We start from the raw sequence: 19407 nt of genomic DNA on the forward strand, positions 1-19407 counted from the left end.
GGATTGGATTTATATAGCGCTTTTCTAGGCACCCAAAGCACTTTACAATTCCACTATTCATTCACAGACTGGAGGCAAGTTACAGTTGTAGCCACAGCTGCCATATCGCACCCTCTGGCCATCACCAGTAGGGTAAAGTGTCTTGCCCAAGGACACAACAACCAGGACAGAGAGAGCAGGGGGATTGAACCGGCAACCTTCCAGTTACAGATGAGCTTCCCAATCCCCTGAGCTACGGTCAAATATGAGTTTGCAAGGCTGTGTTACAAACTCAGATTCACCATCCAAAGTAGTGGCTGGTGAACCACTGCTTAGTATGAGCACAGTATGAGAACCTTCCAGTCATGTGACTGTGACTGGCGACCTGTCTCAGGTGCACATTGTCTCTTAACTTTTGATAGATTGAATTAATATGACCTTTACCAACCTTTATTTAAGGAGATTAGACTGGAAGTGGGTTGTGGTCTTATTTGCAAGAGTCCTTCCTGCAAATAAAGACACGACATGAACAGGGTCAATTAATCAAATTGAATTTGTCTGCAATTATGACTTCCATACAGACTAGGTGACATTTTATCAGTAGGGCTGAGTGTAGCTAAGCTTGTAGAGCAGAGCAGTTACTAATCAGAAGGTTGGTGGTTCAATCCCTAGCTGCTCTATTCTACATAGCAAATATATCCTTGGGCAAGGTTGCTCTCTGACTCATCCATCAGAGTGTGAATGTTAAATAGACATCATGTATGTGGGGAAACACAGTTAAATTGTTTTCGCCTGCACTAGTTGGTGCATACTTCTTGTATTGTGCACAGGTCATGCTAGCCTTTGAATTATTCATGGTGGGAATGCTCCAGGAAAATCCTCCTTCAACTCAGCTTTCTCCTGTTCCAGTCCTTTTTAAATTTCATACCATATATAACAAATGCATTGTACGCACTCACTGTCCACCCCTCCCTTTGTCTCATAGTCCAGGACCATTTGTGTTTTTTTTATCTCTCCTGGTGCTTAGAGCAGCATCTTTGTGTATTGTGCTGTGCAACAGGAGATTTTTCCCTTTCTTGGAGCAATAGGAAACCAGAGTTGCTTTTTCAGTAAAGTCAAAAACTGAAAATGGTACGTTCATGTTCTTGACAGCAAGAAGTTCAGAAGGAAGCTCAGGCTTGTTCTTTCTCCCTGTCTCCAACATGTTGACCTCCCTATTGAGCAATTCCTCACCCAAGGCATAAGACATAAAAAAAAAATATCACGTGTGATATTATGCCCATGCAGTCCTTCGGCCATGTCAGCCACCACTCTTTTGCCCTGAGTTTGCTTCACCAGTGGACTTGGCTGTGTAAACTTGCATATTCCAGGCAAAGCTGGACTGTGCATCACATGCTGCCCATATTTTGATGGCATTGTGGTGGGGCATGGTCTGTGGTTCCGCTGCAGGGGAGGCAGACGCACCTGAGTGGCATCCGCAATCATGCCTCGCTGGCTTTAAGGCTGAACTAGGTCCTGTAGTGTTGTGGTTGTGGAAGTGTTCAGCTGCAAGCTGAAAAGCTGCAGCTGTGTGTGAGATCAGCAACCGAGTAAAGTATGCTGAAAAGCACTGAAATATGGACAGGTCTGCCGTGTGTTCGTCACAAACATATTATTTAGGTTTGCTTGTCATATATTGCTGAAATAGACAGCAGCCACAAAATGCAACCAAGCACTCGTCAACAGTCACACGGGGACCTGGATTGTACAGCAGGGGTAAACACTGTACCCACCTTTCAGTCTCAGCATTCCAAAGGCTTGCTGTTGCTTCAACGTTTGACCTGTAAACTCTTGCCAAAATGAGCAGCCCAATGTCAGCTTTCAAGTCAGTTACACCCAAGTCTTTCCAGCTGTCCCCTCTAAATTTGTCATCTGAAGCACAATATTTTCAATTGATGGTGTCACGAAGAGCTCAAATGATGGCTCGATGTCCTCAACATGGCTGACTGCGTATCTGGTGGGGCCTGGAACCATTTTGATAATATTATCAGTACTAAGTCTACCCTGTTGTTGGAGTTGGGAAAGGGACCATGTTATCTTTCCATTTTTGGAAGGGTTTCTGTCTGCTGGTGGTTGAGAGACAGCAGGAGGGTTAACACTCAGTCTCATCAGATGAGAATTCCTCAAAACCAAGGTCCTCCTCAACACAATACTCTGTCTCTGACACATTCTCCTCCATCGCACTTTCACTGTCAAAGACTTGTGCCAAAAACTCATTGACAGTAACGTTTTCCCAAAGGACATTTTTAGAGAGCATACAGATTGCAGAGTACACAGTGCACCAATGATTTAGATAGAAGGCAGTCATGAAAGCTTTTATATGTTTGCTCCTCCCTTATTTTCCATGTCCTGTCATGTCCTTGCAGGAGATTCCCACCCACCACCACACAAGAAATATCAGTTGTAATTCAGCAGGTGTGAGGATAGTAGGTCACACACAGAAAGACATGCTTTACAAAGCTAAAATAACTCGGGGTAAAACTGACCCCAGAGGAGTGTCGATGTATGCAAAATGTGTACATCCCAAATTTCATCATAAAAATGTTATGCTTACTTAGTTGCCCCCATCACATAAGGAAAAGTCAAGAAATAGGAAGCCAAAACAAAAAAGTTAACTATTAATTTTTGAATGATGATCATTGAATGGGGTCATTGTGACCCCATGCAATGCTTTACATTTAGCTGTGAATAGCTCCAGTGCAAGCTGGAGGCCACCACCTGATGAAGCCAACTGAACCACATAATCAGCAAAAAGCAGAGACAAGATTTTGAGACCACCCAAGTCAAAGCCTTCTGCCATTTGGTTACGTTATGAACAGAATCAGTGACAAAGCGCATGGTTGAATGCTGTCAAAGCTCTGCCAGAGGTGGGAGTTGAAGATCTGTCGGACTAGGCCTCTGCCAGGCATTCCCAGCGCACCCTCACTAGATTTAGGCACACCAGGACAGTCCATTCAGACAATGAACATTCAGTGTCATTAACTAAATAAAAGCAGGAAAACTGAAGCAGTCGCTTGTATCTATTCTTGGTAATTATAAGGCTCAGAAGGTAGAGCTCGTTATCCACTGATCAAAAGGTTGGTGACTCCTCGAGTCATCATGTTGCAGTGTTTGGGGCAAGCCCAGAATTGCCCCAGCCAAGCTCTTTACATGAGTGTTTCAGCCCTGTAGTGTTTCTTTGACAGTTGGTGAATATGTATTGTAATATGAAACATTGTGGTCTATAAAAATAAGAATGCACTGCAGTCTATTTACAAGAAAGGTAAGACCTGATGCTACAGTATATCTGTTATAGTTAAAATATAGTGTAAATACTATGTATTGTCTACTGCCAAAATCAACATAGGCTGAAAAAGGACATTTGATGAATCATTTTTATACCTAGTTTAATGCTCCAAAGAATTCAGGTGTTGTGTCTTTTCTTTCAGAGAGTCAGAGTGTGGAGGAGTGTGGGGATAGGCTGAAAAGGATCCTTGAGTCTCCCAGCATCCCTCAAGTCAACCACCAGCTCCTGGTCCACCTCACTGGAAACCTGAATCGAATCAGCCAGCAGAGTCAAGCCTCCCCCCGGCTGCTAGGACAGGCCTTCACTGACATTATCTTCAAGCACCTTTCTCTTAGGTACAGATATAAAAACTATCAGGACCTTCAACACTTTCCTCTTGGAAATATCCATGCAGAGTTTTTGGAGGAAACACTTTATTTCATGTGAATTTTCTTTTCTTTTTTTACTGCTGTGAATTTATTTGATGATTATGATGCACTGAGCCACATATCCTTTGGTTGATTTCAAGTTATGTTTGTGGCTGTTAACTTAACTATAATATAAGAGCCCGTGAAGGACAGGAAAGCAATGCTGTTGTCTCTGCCCTATATCATCATTGATAATGACCTGTACCTTAACTCTATGTTTTTGAAGAAAACTAAAAAGCACTGTAGTAAACGGATAGAAAGGCAGACAGACAAGTAGAAATATTTTCTTTTCATTCTCCATTAAGAAATTTTTTTGCTGTTTATTGAACAGGTAATTGAAATGGCACAGAGGAAAGAGATAGTATATTAGGCTTTGGAGACTCAGACAAAAATATGAGAAACATTTATTTATTTTGGTCTTGTTCACGTCAAGAAAAATACTAAATGATGCCTTACCTCATATTTTCTTTAGTATCTAGCACTTTTTGGTAAGGCTCAGACAAGAAAAGATGTGTAATTGTTTAAATGCTTACAGACTGCAGAACAATTTAGGATTAATCAGAGATTCCATACACATGAAATGAGCTATTATGGCATCTGGTGCAAATAACATGGCACAATGTGAAATACCACCCCACTCTTTTTCCACCCGTTGTTCACGTCAAAGGTAAACTTGCCTGACCATGCTACACAAACAACCCTCATTTCTGACTCACTGACTCACTGACTGCCCTCCCCAAATCTCCACAGTACACAGTGCCAGGAGAAGAAATTCCTTGGTAAATTCTGGAAAAACAGTCACAGATGAACGTAAGCAGGTCACAGATGAACAAAACAATTTCGGAAGCCTTGTTAAATGCCATTCTCCTGGATCTCTCTCTAGGATGTTGATTTTAAAGATGAGCCAAATATCACACTTGGTTTTCTGTTAGCAAGAGCATTTTTTAAATATAAAAGTATCAGCTGTTTTAGTTGGATGAAGGTAATCTTGTCACGTTTTTATTTGAGCTTGGCTAATACAAATAATCTTGGCCCAAACAAATCTCTTCTGTTTGTTGCTTTTCCTTAGTAGTGGTTTCTTAGCAGTTATTTGACCATAAAGGCCAGATTTGCACAATCCCCTCTGAACAGTTGATGTATAGGTGTGTCGTGGCACTTGATGGTTTTTGAGACTGCACTTGGGGACAAATTCAAAGTTTTAGCAATTTTCCAGACTGACTGACCTTCAGTTCTTAAAGTAATGATAGACTGTCATTTCTCTTTACTTAGCTGGTTGGTTCTTGTCATAATATGAATTCTAACAGTTGTCAAATAGGGCTGTCAGCTGTGTATCAACCTGACTTCTACACAGCACAATTGAAATTGTACCTGAAAGTACATCATGAACTATATTTACTTTTTTATGCAAAACTTAGTTCAATGGTGTCCCTTACTACAATTTGTTTTCACTTTGGTGCTTTGTTTACAGTGCAGATGTAAATCCAGAGCATCACATCAGGATTTTGGAGGCGCTCATCACAACTGCAGGTCGAATGGAGATGCAAGCAGCACCAGGTAGGAAAATAACTATGGAGATGCACAAAATATGTTTGTTTTTTTTCTTTTGCCTGAACAATACATTCACTGCACTGATGCATTCTTTCAATATTTTATTTAATAATTTAAAAATGTTCTGACACATGTATAATTGAATTATAAATAAATTTAATTATAAAGGAGCAATAATAGCTTATCAGCAGTTTTGCTGCTCAGGGAAAAGGCTTTTTTGTTATTTTTGTTATTTACCAAGAGAAAAAAGTTTACCTGCCCATATTTGAAAAAAGTATCTTGAATTAATTGTGATTAACCACATTTTTTAAAAGCTGAGTTGAATTTCACTAGCCACACTCAAATCTGATTGATGTCAGGCCTGAATCAACAAATCTTTATGATGAAAATTAAAGCTGTACAGCTACATAAAAAGTCACAGTCAAAGATTATGTCTCAATAGTGACATATTAGATGGAATTACTACAATCAAATTCTAACCTATAAAAATGCCCCATTGCTGTCACATTGATGCACTCCATTTGGAGTCCATTTATATATTGCAGTCAACATTTGAATTGTTGGCCCAAGGATAAAGAACATTAGCTTTGGGGTCTGCCATTCAATTATTCAGTTTTGCCAGTTGATAGTGTTCCTCTGCACTTTCTTTGAGGTCTTCAATCATTTGAAGTTAAGGTGCATGTTTTGCTTTTTCATTGGCAGGGCAAGGTGATATCATATCTGACAGAGCATCTCTTTGTTTGATGTGTACAAAGAAAAAGAGAGACAGAGAGAGGTAGGCTGAAACAGGGAGCTCAAACTCATGTGTGAGCATTTTTCTCACCCATTACCTCCACTAGTAGCCTTCAAATAGCATCAGTGGAGGTCAAAGGTTAGCACTGTGCCTGTTGGCTGTGTGTTAAGACCTCTATGTAGCTGTGTGTGTGTGTGTGTGTGTGTGTGTGTGTGTGTGTGTGTGTGTGTGTGTGTGTGTGTGTGTGTGTGTGTGTGTGTGTGTGTGGCACCTGTCTCAGCAGAGCTGCACTCTAAGTCTGTTTTTTAAAATGAAGTCTGAATTCACTGAATTCATGACTGTTTCTCTGCTACCTGAGTACTGTGGCTCACCATCTCTGCTCAGTGTGACTGGTATCTGTACATGTGGGTTTATCCTACAGTTGCATGTGAAACCTTAGTCTCGTCCAGCTCGTGTGTCGGTTAGCATGCTAAAATAATGTGAGGGGGGAAAAAAGGGAGAATTGTAAACACCCATATAAAGCCATTCACATTCTGGCCCTTTCTCTGTGCTTTTGTTATGAGACATTTTGCTTCTCAGGCATGCCCATAACTTGGCAAGAATGTAATATACACAAAACACACTTTAAATGCACACACATGTTCTCTGTGTGGGCTGTCTGTGGTCATTTATTTGACTGGTTATGCATCCCATCTGGGTTTGAAATTGACTTTTTGGAGAGTTTATCACAGCGATAGCTAGTGTTACCATGGTGCTTCCTTTGGTCCCATTTAAAGGAAAATTCTGGTTTATTGGATGTTGGGTCTTGGCCATCTGTCATGGTCCTGGGTCTTTTGACCCAGCGTTTTAAGTTTGAGTTTATTTTGTTCATTAGGTTATCTAAGTTCATTTGGTTATTAGACTCCTTGTGTTTTCTTCCCCTGTATTTAAGCTTCCCCTCACCCTTCGTGTTTCATGCTGCGTGTCTTATGTTATCAAGTTTGTATTATTATGCCTAAGTGTTTCTAGTTATTATTTTCCCCTCGTGTTTCCAACCATGTTAAATCTCCCCTGCTCTTCATGCGTTTCATGTCTGTGTCTTACGTTGTCAAGTTCGGGTTGTCATGTCGATGTCTCATTATGTTTCCTGTTTTATTGTGAAGAGGTCTGGTGTTCTGTGTTCATCATGTTCAGTTTTACTCTCCCACTGGGACGTCATTATGTTCATGTGTGCCAGCTGTTTCCTCATGTGTCTCCACTTCCCCTAATCACCTCCTGTGTATTTAAGTCCTCTGTTTTCAGTGTGTGATTGTCAGGTCGTCTGTTGTCCACGCCATGTTTCCTATGCCATGCTTCCAAGTTTCTTGTCTAGGTTTTTCTTATTGTTTGTTTAGATTTCCCAGTTTAGGTTTGTGTTAATTTTGCTTCAGTTTGCCTTGCCCTTTGTTTGTACCTTTTTTTCCAGCCATATTAAACGGCTCGCTTTTTGTTAACATTCAAGTTTTGTTCCCTGTTCCTTGGAGTCTGCATTTTGGGTCCTTTTTCAATTCATACAGTCTGCCCTCGCCAGACTGTGACACCATCATGTTTCCACCTTAAGTTGGGTGCACGTTATGTGATGCATAGGTTCAGTGTTGCCTGTTATATTAGTCTCAGATGCAAACATAGCTGGGCCAACATTAGCGTTACTGTAATCCGATTACTTTTTTCAAGTAACGAGTAAAGTAAGGGATTACTATTGCAAAAACGGTAATTACATTACCGTTACTTTCCCGTAGGAACGCTGCATTACTGCGTTACTAAAACCGTTTTTTTTTTTTTTTTTTTTTTAAACAGCATAATCCTGATGTACAGGGTCAGCTGCAGGGCACACAGACACACACAAACCTAAATACAAACACATGCTAGTGTGATGAATTTCTGTAGGCCATCATGGTTGTATGATGTGATTAAGGTCAAACGAATGCTCAGCTTTTAGCTGCTGTATTTATTAGTATTTTGCATGTTTCTGTTTGTGGTTCTGTGTCCAGCTCAGTAGCACACGATTACATGGCTCGACTAATGACACACACACACACACACACACACACACACACACACACACACACACACACACACACACACACACACACACACACACACACACACCCCCAGTCCGTCCATTTTATTTTTTCATTTTGCTGTCATGACAAGTTTATTTAAAATGAAGTTTGGACGATGAGACTCAATTTGTAAAATTTTGTAACCCAGTCAGTTATTAAAGCATGCATTGAGGACTTGTTAGTGTTTCTCATAGATTATGTTTCTATTTGTGCTGATAACGCCTTATTTTTTTAACTGCTTTGTGACAAAGAAATAATAATCAGTGTAATCAGCTACCACTCTAGTAGGTCATTTGTCCAGTGATAGACTGCAAGTCCAGTGTGTACATCACTTTGCAGGTGATAGTTGATCACTAGTTAACATTCTAGGCTAACCAGTATGTTAGCTTCTATCACCGAAAGGTTAGTATAAATTTAGCTAATACACCTGGCTAATTGGGCCACAGTGTTATTAATTACATGAATGATGACATTTTTTTACAGTTTACCTCTGTAGTTAGAAATTATGTTACTCTAATCTGTGTTTATTATATGTATTTATTGCATTGTTTTATTTCAGCATGTTTGCTTTCTTCACCATTGCACCATAAATATGGTATACATGTTATTGTCTGTGTCATGCTGTCTGTGTTGATGTCATGTTGTCAGTATTTTATGTTGTCTACTCTGCTATGTATACTGAGAGCAAAGCAATAGCTGGAGCCCAGGTCCTTGTATGTGTACACATACTTGGTCAATAAAGCCGAATCTGATTCTAAACAAACATTCTGTAATTGTTCTTCAGTCTTCAGAGTTATTAAAAATGTACCTTTGACCCCAATATTTCATTCAGGCTTCCCTCAGAGTATAGTCAGTTATATTTAAAAGTTAATATTCAGGGATGTCCTCTTCCCGACAGCACAGCACTCTCCCTCAGTCCTGTACAGTTTTATCCTTAGGCTCTTTTAGAAGATTATCTTATAATGCCCATCATCCAGCACACTGCTCCCTGGTTGAGTTGTTTTATGATGTATTCTGGAAGGAAGCTCACCCATGGTTAATGTCCATATTTTGCTGTAATTCAATTTTATTTATATAGCGCCAAATCACAACAAAAGTCGCCTCAAGGCGCTTCATAGATACAGAGAAAAACCCAACAATCATATGACCCCCTATGAGCAAGCACTTTGGCGACAGTGGGAAGGAAAAACTCCCTTTTAACAGGAAGAAACCTCTGGCAGAACCAGGCTCATGAGGGGCGGGGCCATCTGCTGCGACCGGTTGGGGTGAGAGAAGGAAGACAGGATAAAGACATGCTGTGGAAGAGAGACAGAGGTTAATAACAGATATGATTCAATGCAGAGAGGTCTATTAATACATAGTGAGTAAGAAAGGTGACTGGAAAGGAAAAACTCAGTGCATCATGGGAATCCCCCGGCAGCCTATGTCTATTGCAGCATAACTAAGGGAGGATTCAGGGTCACCTGGTCCAGCCCTAACTATATGCTTTAGCAAAAAGGAAAGTTTTAAGCCTAATCTTAAAAGTGGAGATAGTGTCTGTCTCCCGAAGAGATGTTGCGCAAATGGAAGAACGCAGTCTTACATATTTGTTTAATATGTGCGTTGAAGGACATCCTGGTCAAAAATGACTCCAAGGTTCCTCACAGCGTTATTTGAGGCCAAGGTAATGCCATCCAGAGTAAGAATCTGGTTAGATACCATATTTCTAAGCTTTTCAGGGCTGAGTAGAATAACCTCAGTTTTATCTGAATTAAGAAGCAAAAAGTTAGCGGCCATCCAGGTCTTTATGTCTTTAAGACATTCCTGCAGTTTAACTAATTGGTGTGTGTTATCTGGCTTCATGGACAGATAGAGCTGGGTGTCATCTGCATAGCAGTGAAAATGTATGCTATGTCTTCTAATGATGCTGCCTAAGGGAAGCATGTATAATGTAAACAGAATTGGTCCTAGCACTGAACCCTGTGGAACTCCATAATTAACCTCAGTGTGTGAAGAGGACTCTCCATTTACATGAACAAATTGGAGTCTATTAGATAGATATGATACAAACCACTGCAGTGCAGTACCTGTAATACCTACAGCATGTTCTAATCACTCTAATAGGATATTATGGTCAACAGTATCGAATGCTGCACTAAGGTCTAGCAGGACAAGCACAGAGATGAGTCCACTGTCAGAGGCCATAAGAAGATCATTTGTAACCTTCACTAAAGCTGTTTCTGTGCTGTGATGAGCTCTGAAACCTGACTGAAACTCTTCAAATAAACCATTCCTCTGCAGATGATCTGTGCTCATGTAAAGCTTGAATTAACATCAAATAGCCCCTGGCTACCATGTTTATCCCTTCATATGTAATTTTAAGGATCATGAGATCATGGAAACTACAGTTCCTGTCATGTACCACACTTCACTTACTCTGTTCACTTTCTTCTCTCTTTTTCCATTGTCTTGTAATAGTATGTTTCATTCCTGGTCTTGAAAAGAAAAAAAAAATCAGGTGACTTTGCACAGTTTTGTAACCACTCGTCTTTTACAGTGTTTTGCACTCGTAAACATAAACATGTTGGCTCATAGTTCATAGTGGTTCTTCCCTAGTGTTAACTTTTCTTTCTCAAAAAGATAACTTGGTAATACTAATGAGATACTTGTAACATCTTGTAATATGATATCACACTCATTTTTTTTCATTGTGTAAATTTGTGTTTCCATGTTAAATGCAAATAAAACTGAAAAAATTAATCAATGATGTTTTGTTACACATCAGAAACAATGGTCTTTTGTGATGTTTTTTTTTAATTTACTGGATCCACTGATTTATTAAATGAAGATTTAAGACTAAACATTTAACTTAATTTTTATTTACTGTTAATGTGACAAAGTGTTAGAAAGTATCCTCATTATCTTGCCACGAGATATCTTTAGGGTTTTATTTGCATTAAGTGCTAGGTTACATACACTACAATCCTTTCTTCATTAACAAATATTTGACGGTTTAGTGAGAAACAGTTTTACTAATGCAATGTCTAATTTAATGGTTTCCTAACTTTACTAATTACATCATAACTACTAATGAAACTGGATGTTGTATTTACACAGTTAGTTGTACAGTTACTGTATGCTGATTCTCATGTAAGTTCTTCTGTTATTTGGGTAAATGCTTCGATTTTTAAAGATACTTTTCAATGTATCTTATTGTTTGGTTAAAAGAACTCCGACATCAAGGTACTCTACCCAGTAGAGCAGGGGTGGGCAATTCCAGGCCTCGAGGGCCGGTGTCCTGCAGGTTTTAGATCTCACATTGGGTCAACACACCTGAATCACATGATTAGTTCGTTACCAGCCTCTGGAGAACTTCAGGACATGCTGAGGAGCTAATTTAGCCATTTAAATCAGCTGTGTTGGTTCAAGGACACATCTAAAACCTGCAGGGACACCGGCCCTCGAGGCCTGGAGTTGCCCACCCTTGCAGTAGAGAATTAAAGAGTAATATGGAAGACCCCTAAAAATGTTCAAGAATTAGCAGTAATTGTATGACACAGTTTATGGTCAAATTATTTTATTCTTCTCGTAATCCATCAATAATGCATTGGACTTCTGACCTAAAGTTCTAATGATGCACATAACTACATGGTAAAATAAAAATAAAACATCTGATTCTCCCATGTAGCAATTAAAAAAGGCTTGTTTTTATCTCAGCTGGGGGAGACGGCATGTGATTGCACTCACTCAGAGACATGTGCATGTGATGGACTGTGCCAGCTACCCTTCAAGCACGCATGTAGTTTCTACCAGCTGTGTGTGACATATTTGCTGCGCTGAAGGGCAAATGTGATGTAAAGAATATGAGACGGGGATGGATGGGTGAGCTGAAGCCAGCCGTGAATACCAATGTGCTTCTTCTCATCTATGTCTCTGTCTGCCACCACCTGTACTACCACACTGTCTTTCGAGCTCTCTTTGTTCCCCTTCTGTTCTTTCTCGCTGACATCACCTGAAGGAGCCAGAGGCAGATTGACCAACAGTGTTATCACTTCTCTAAAATACGATTCAAGCACTGATGGATCACTCTGTGTCAAATTAAGCTGGAAAAATACCTTCTGCAAAATAGCAGCTGAATGTCTAAACATTTTAACAGTTCTGTAGGGGGGGGGGGGCGCTAACAGTGCCATACATTGGTGGCTAAAAATCCAGGCATGCCAGACATTAAAGCTGCTCATCTGGTAACAACACGCTTCCACCTCTAATGAAAAAACTAAAGGTAGAGTACACCCATCAGCAGTCAAATGATTTTATTTAAACATAAGAAAAGAAGGAACATGAAACTCACATGACTTTACTTCTGATGGTCATACTAAAATGTTTTGCCAAATTATGTTTTTGGGAAGATCGTTCAGCTTCAGATTTGCAGAGGGTACAAATAAGGTCAAGGTTGTTTTTATTGTCCTTTCTTTTAAATACTATTAAGGAAAAATAAGACTTGGATAGAAGAAACAGAAGAAACTGCATTAAGACTTGTAATTGTCCAACAAATACTCTATAGTTTTCCCACACTGATAAATCCACTAGATATCTTATATGAATATTTTCACATAACCACTCGAGTCCTCTTAATTTTAAAATGTCACAGCCACCAGCAGTTATAAGTTTGGCCAAAAAACCATAAATATGGAGCTATAGAGGTAGGTTGTATGCTTAATTAACTATTTGTTTCAGCTAACTCATTAGCTAAGGCCATTGTTTCAATACTGCATATTTAATTTTAGTGTTAGCTAAGTTTGGCTAATGTTTTCTTCAGAGGTAGTGTAGTATACTTGCTTTCTACATGTCCAGCTTGACAACAGATTTTATTCTTGAGAGTCTAGTTGCCTGTATACATTCTTCATGTTTCTTTATTTGTTGTTTGTTTTAAATCAAATGGTATTGTTGGTAGACCTGCGCAGGGTGTACCCTGCGTCTCGCCCTATGGTAGCAGGGATAGCTACCCCCACCTCCCGCGACCCTGACAAGGATATGCTGAAGAGAATGAATGGATGGATGGTATTGTTTTACAGACCCAGGTTGCTGAATTTTTTTTCTAAAAGTAAGTCTATAATTCCCAAATACTGGATACAATAAAAAAAAAAAATCCATCCATCCATCTTCATCCGCTTTGTCCGGGGCCGGGTCGCGCGGGGGCAGCAGCCTAAGCAAAGAGGCCCAGACCTCCCTCTCCCCAGCCACCTCCTCCAGCTTGTCCGGGGGAATACCAAGGCGTTCCCAGGCCAGCCGAGAGATATAATCTCTCCAGCGTGTCCTGGGTCTGCCCCGGGGCCTCCTCCCGGTGGGACATGCCTGGAACACCTCACCCAGGAGGCGCCCAGGGGGCATCCTTGTCAGATGCCCGAACCACCTCAGCTGGCTCCTTTCGATGTGGAGCAGCAGCTGCTCTACTCTGAGCCCCTCCCGGATGGCCGAACTTCTCACCCTATCTCTAAGGGAGAGGCCAGCCACCCTTCGGAGGAAGCTCATTTCTGCCGCTTGTATCCGCGATCTCGTTCTTTCGGTCACTACCCACAGCTCGTGGCCATAGGTGAGGGTAGGGACGTAGATCGACCAGTAAATTGAGAGCTTCGCTTTTACACTCAGCTCCCTCTTCACCACGACGGACCGGTGCAGCGTCCGCATTACTGCAGCTGCAGCCCCAATCCGTCTGTCGATCTCCGGCTCCCTTCTCCCATCACTCGCGAACAAGACCCCGAGATACTTGAACTCCTCCACTTGGGGCAGGAACTCATCCCCGACCCGGAGTGGGCACTCCACCCTTTTCCGGCTGAGAACCATGGCCTCAGATTTGGAGGTGCTGATCCTCATTCCCGCTGCTTCACACTCGGCTGCGAACCGTTCCAGTGTGAGCTGGAGGCCTTCACCCGATGAAGCCAACAGAACCACATCATCTGCAAAAATCAGAGATGAGATTCTGAGGCCACCAAAGCGAAAGCCCTCCGCCACTTGGCTGTGCCTAGAAATCCTGTCCATAAAAATTATGAACAGAACCGGAGACAAAGGGCAGCCCTGGCGAAGCCCATCACCCACCGGGAACGAGTCCGACTTATTGCCGGCAATGCGAACCAAGCTCTTGCAACGGTTGTATAGGGATCGAAAGGCCCGTAGCAATGGGCCAGACACCCCATATTCCCGCAACACCTCCCACAGGACACCCCGAGGGACACGGTCGAATGCCTTCTCCAAGTCCACAAAACACATGTAGACTGGTTGGGCAAACTCCCATGCACCCTCAAGTATCCTGGAGAGGATAAAGAGCTGGTCCAGTGTTCCGCGACCAGGACGAAAACCGCATTGTTCCTCCTGTATCCGAGGTTCGACTAACGGACGAACTCTCCTTTCCAGCACCCTGGCATAGACTTTCCCAGGGAGGCTGAGGAGTGTGATCCCCCTGTAGTTGGAACACACCCTCCGGTCCCCTTTCTTAAAGATGGGGACCACCACCCCGGTCTGCCAATCCACAGGTACTGCCCCTGATCTCCACCCAACATTGCAGAGGCGTGTCAACCAGGACAGCCCTACAACGTCCAGAGCCTTCAGGAACTCAGGGCGGACCTCGTCAACACCAGGGGCTCTGCCACCAAGGAGTTGTTTAACTGCCTCAGTGACCTCGCCCCCGGAAATTGGCGGGTCATTCCCCTCATCCCCAGACTCTGCTTCCTTCTCGGAAGACGTGTCAGTGGGATTAAGGAGGTCCTCGAAGTATTCCTTCCACCGCCTGACAATTTTCTCAGTCGACGTCAGCAGCGCTCCGCCAGCACTATACACAGTGCAGGTAGAGCACCGCTTTCCCCTCCTGAGACGTCTGACGGTTTGCCAGAATCTCTTCGAGGCAGTCTGAAAGTCTTTTTCCATGGCCTCTCCGAACTCCTCCCACACCTGAGTTTTTGCTTCAGCCACTGCCCGAGCCGCATTCCGCTTGGCCTGTCGATACCTGTCGGCTGCCTCCGGAGTCCCACAGGCTAACCAAGCCCGATAGGACTCCTTCTTCAGCCTGGTGGCTCCCTTCACCTCTGGTGTCCACCATTTGGTTCGGGGATTACCACCACGGCAGGCACCCACCACCTTGCGGCCGCAGCTCAATGCAGCAGCTTCGGCAATGGAGACGCTGAACATGGTCCATTCGGACTCAATGTCCCCAGTCTCCCTCGGAATGCTGTTGAAGCTCTGCCGGAGGTGTGCGTTGAAGATCTCGCGGACTGGGGCCTCTGCTAAAAAATCCATATTTCAATATTCTGATAATAATCTCACTTTCCCTTAAGTAACCCAATACATAAGAGACAACTATGAGAAACTATGTGCAGTATATTGATTGTACTGTATTTATTCTTATGTCTTTAACAGGATTTCAGCAAAGAAATCATCATCACCAGTAGCACTATACTCACTCTGTCTTGAAGACCTTTGTCATCTATGTAAATGCAGCCTAAGTCCTTTGTCCTTTCTATGCTTCAGTCACACTCTGAGAGCAACTTGGAGTTAGTATGTTGCCCAAGAACATTTGGCATGCATACTGGAGCAGCCAGAGATCGAATCATATAGATGAAATTATACAAGCCTAAAACAACAGCGTGAGCAAGGAGTTCACGCACCACATGATCTGGAGCCCACAGTCCTAATCTCAGCATCACAGTCAGACTGGGAACTACAGAACAGCAGTAACAAATACTCTAGGTATTTGTTAGTAGGTGCTGTTTTAATGGTGGTCTCATGGAATTCATTGATTTATACAATTTCCACAACATCCACACTTACTTTCAAAAACATGTATTAACACAACCTTGAGGTTTTTTTCTCCATTTTTTCTGTTGTTTGTTTCTTAGTATTCCACACAGGACATTTTTTGGAGGTTGCTTTTTTAGCCTCGAGCACCTAGCCTGCTGTGGTTCATGTGGTTTACAGAGTAGGCGATGGTAGTAGTTATGGTAAGAAACTTTAACACCTAATCTGTTGTAAGGCACCATCCTAGCCTGCGGTGCGCCACTTGTTCAACCACACCAAAAGTTACAGAGTCCCAATATGACGCTCTATCAAACCCCTTGGGGTGGCTGTAGCTCAGGTGGCAGAGCAGGTCAGCCACTAATCAGAAGGTCGGTGGTTCAATCCCAGGCTGCCTCCTGGCTGCATGCCAAATATCCTTGGGCAAGATACTAACCCCATGTTTGCCTACTGGTGGTGGTCAGAGGGCCCGGTGGCGCCTGTGTCTGGCAGCCTCGCCTCTGTCAGTGCGCCCCAGGGCAGCTGTGGCTACAATGTAGCTTGCCATCGCCAGTGTGTGAATGTGTGTGTGGATGGGTGAATGACTGAATGTAGTGTAAAGTGCTTTGGGGTCCTATGGACTAGAAAAGCGCTATACAAATGGCCTGCTATACAAATGCAGGCCATTTACCATTTATATCACTTGAAGGTCAAATGAAATCTGTGAAACCTGCCTGATATTATAAGGCCTGGGATGGATAAAAGTGGGAGAGAATGAGAAAGATTCATTTCTCTCATTGGCTCCCTATAAAGAAACAATCTCTACTTGTCCTTTTATGCTGGGAGGTTTATGGGTAACCAGGGAGTTGTAATTGGTGGCAGACAGCGCTTTAAGGCAGCAGAACCACAGGTGACGATAATCTGATGGATCTCATGGCACACATATAGAGCCACACATGTGTACTTGAGATTCACATGTACACAGCCAGACCATATGGCTTTATGTGCTTGTGGTGCCTTAGAGGGATTAAGTGTAACGACTTTTATATTGTCAGTGGAATGCTAAAAAAATATGTCTCAGACAAAGTCTTACGCATTGGTGATAAAAAAAATGGAACATTGTCTCTAGGAACTGGTTTGTGCCAACATACAACACCAGTACAGCTTCAATTAGCTGTGTTTATCAAGCATTACATATACAAGTCTGTGGCACTTTTTAAAATTCTTCATTCTGCATTTTGTGGAGATTCAAATTAAATTCTGTCACTGATACGAATTTTGGTGACTGTCAAGTTAAATATGGACGTACGTTGAGCATGACACATGAAAGAAATGCAAACAGAGAACATAACATCACATTTGCAGGGTGATGATAAACATGAAAATCACTTGGGAAATCTTTTCTTTAACAGATAGATGACATGCAGATGTTAATATTTCTGTGATGATGTGTGTGAAGTTTCATTCAGACTGACCAGCGTGTGAAAAAAACATAAAGCATTTTAATCATTATACATTGTTATAGTGAAGCAGGGACACAGCAGATGTCATTATTTCTCCTAAAATATTATTTTCCTTCACATGTATGTATTCTTATACAACTGGGTAAATACATAATTTTAAATATGAGAATTGTTTGTAATACATGGATGAAAATGCTTTGCAATGAGTGACAGCCTGAAGCGACCACCAAATGCTGTGCTTCTTATGTTTAGATGCTTTGTTAGGGGCATTACAGCCCAGTTGCTGTTTATTTGTGGTCTTTTGTGGCACTTAGGGTCTGAAAAGCATGCTCTGCTGGAGTGAGCTCACTGATTGATTTAACCACTGAAGAATATCCCATTTCTTTGCCTTGAGACTCTTGGGTTGCTTTTGCAGCTTGCTTTGGGTCATTATTCATTTGCACTGTGTATAGTATATTTGTATAGTCTTGTACACTTCCAACTTCATTCTGCTTCTTCTACCAGCAGTCACATTATCAGTAATCACACGTGGCCCAGTTCCACTTGGAGCCATACATGCCCGATAACACTGGCTGAATGTTTTTGGCTAGATGATGCTTCAGAACTACTGCTCCACACTCTCCTCCCATTCTGGTACAAGTAAATCTTGGTTTTATCCAGCCAAAGAATTTTAAATATTTTTGTGCTTTAGTCTAATCAGGCTTTCCTGTTGTTAAATAGAATTAAAAAATTCTGTATTTACATCCATGAAGGTTTATTTTGATTGTAGACCTTGACAATGAGCACCTGCCTCCCAGCCTGTTCTTGACATGATTAGATATTTTAAGAGTTTTTGTCTTTACCAGTTTAAACAATTCTATCCTCCATTTGAGTTGTATTTTATGGCGTTTGGGTGTTTTTGCATATATTGTTGATAACTTCTAACTGGGGTTTTTTGGCACTCGTAACAAATATAACAAATATACAACCCTCATCTTGTCACAAAACTGCTTGTCAGTCAGTCAACTGTCCAATTAATTTCAAGTGTCTGTATTAAAATTCCTTAATGTAATTCCTAGTTAATGGAAACATTTGGTAAAATTAATTTTAAAAAGGTTCAAATTTGCATTTCAATCACTTTCTGATTAATTTAAAATCTACTGTGGTAGTGTACGGTGGCAAAACTGTAATTCGGGAGGAATTTGGCAAAGATTATGGTTTTGGACAAATGCAGGAATTGTCAGGTTAGGGCTGTGTGCAGGCAGGAGTGGTGGTATGGAGGACCCAAAGTGCAGACGCTCAGAGGCAAGAGTGTACTTCAAAACAGCTTTAATGCTAAACTCAAAAAGTAACAAAACTGAGAATCCAAAATAAACTTACACAGACAGACAGAACACACAGCAAGATGAGGGTAGATCGCAACACAGACACACAGAAACACAGGGCTAAAATACACAGAGGGAGCAATCAGGGAATGGGTAACAGGAGGGAAACACAGCTGGGGCAAATCAGGCCTAACGAGACAAAGGAAGCAAAACCAGACGCATATGAGACAGACAGTAAAACAGGAAACATAACACAGAGTCACGAACTTGACAAGGGGATACAGCTGACAGGGGAGACAGCGCAACTAGAGAACACAGAAACATAAACCATGAGACAGAACTCTAACAAAGAAACCAAAGACTAGAAATGATAAATAATATAATAAACTCAAAACTCTGGGTCAACGACCCAGGCATCCTAACAGGAATTCTGATAATAAACAAGTATTATGTATGACTGAAAAAAAAATCTTGTGCTATTGGACCTCAGAATAGAAATGTAAAGAAAGACATCAGCTTTGACACAGTACCATTGTTGAAGATGTCCTTTTTCAACAAAATACAGCCTTTTAAAGTAGCAACCCCTTTACAAATACACTGGACTTGTGCCGCATGCATTGTGCTGCATTCCTGTTTATTAAAGCATATTTGCAGATAAATAGGGTTTTTGTTTATCTCCATGTATTCATTTGAAGCAAAGTCCTCCACAATTTCGAGATCCCTCTATATTTTCCCTGCAGTGTTATTGCCGCTTTTAAAAATAATTATGCAAGAGGGTAACTAATAATGTTTTGAACAGTATGTTTATCATTTGTCTGCCTTCATTA

At 41.6% G+C, this 19407-nt stretch overlaps 1 protein-coding gene across 2 annotated transcripts in view; it reads left to right on the top strand.

The window, feature by feature from the left end:
* The window catches only part of pik3r3b (phosphoinositide-3-kinase, regulatory subunit 3b (gamma)), a 209289-nt gene that overhangs the window by 91175 nt on the left and 98707 nt on the right, over window positions 1-19407 (top strand). For both annotated transcript variants that reach the window (XM_076875802.1, XM_076875803.1), the window contains 2 exons: window positions 3447-3639; window positions 5180-5265. In XM_076875802.1, coding sequence (XP_076731917.1) covers window positions 3447-3639; window positions 5180-5265 — 279 coding nt within the window. The remainder of the gene's footprint in view (window positions 1-3446; window positions 3640-5179; window positions 5266-19407) is intronic.

Source organism: Maylandia zebra, linkage group LG17 (assembly GCF_041146795.1).
Source record: "Maylandia zebra isolate NMK-2024a linkage group LG17, Mzebra_GT3a, whole genome shotgun sequence".
In the NCBI taxonomy this organism is placed as follows: Eukaryota; Metazoa; Chordata; class Actinopteri; order Cichliformes; family Cichlidae; genus Maylandia; species Maylandia zebra.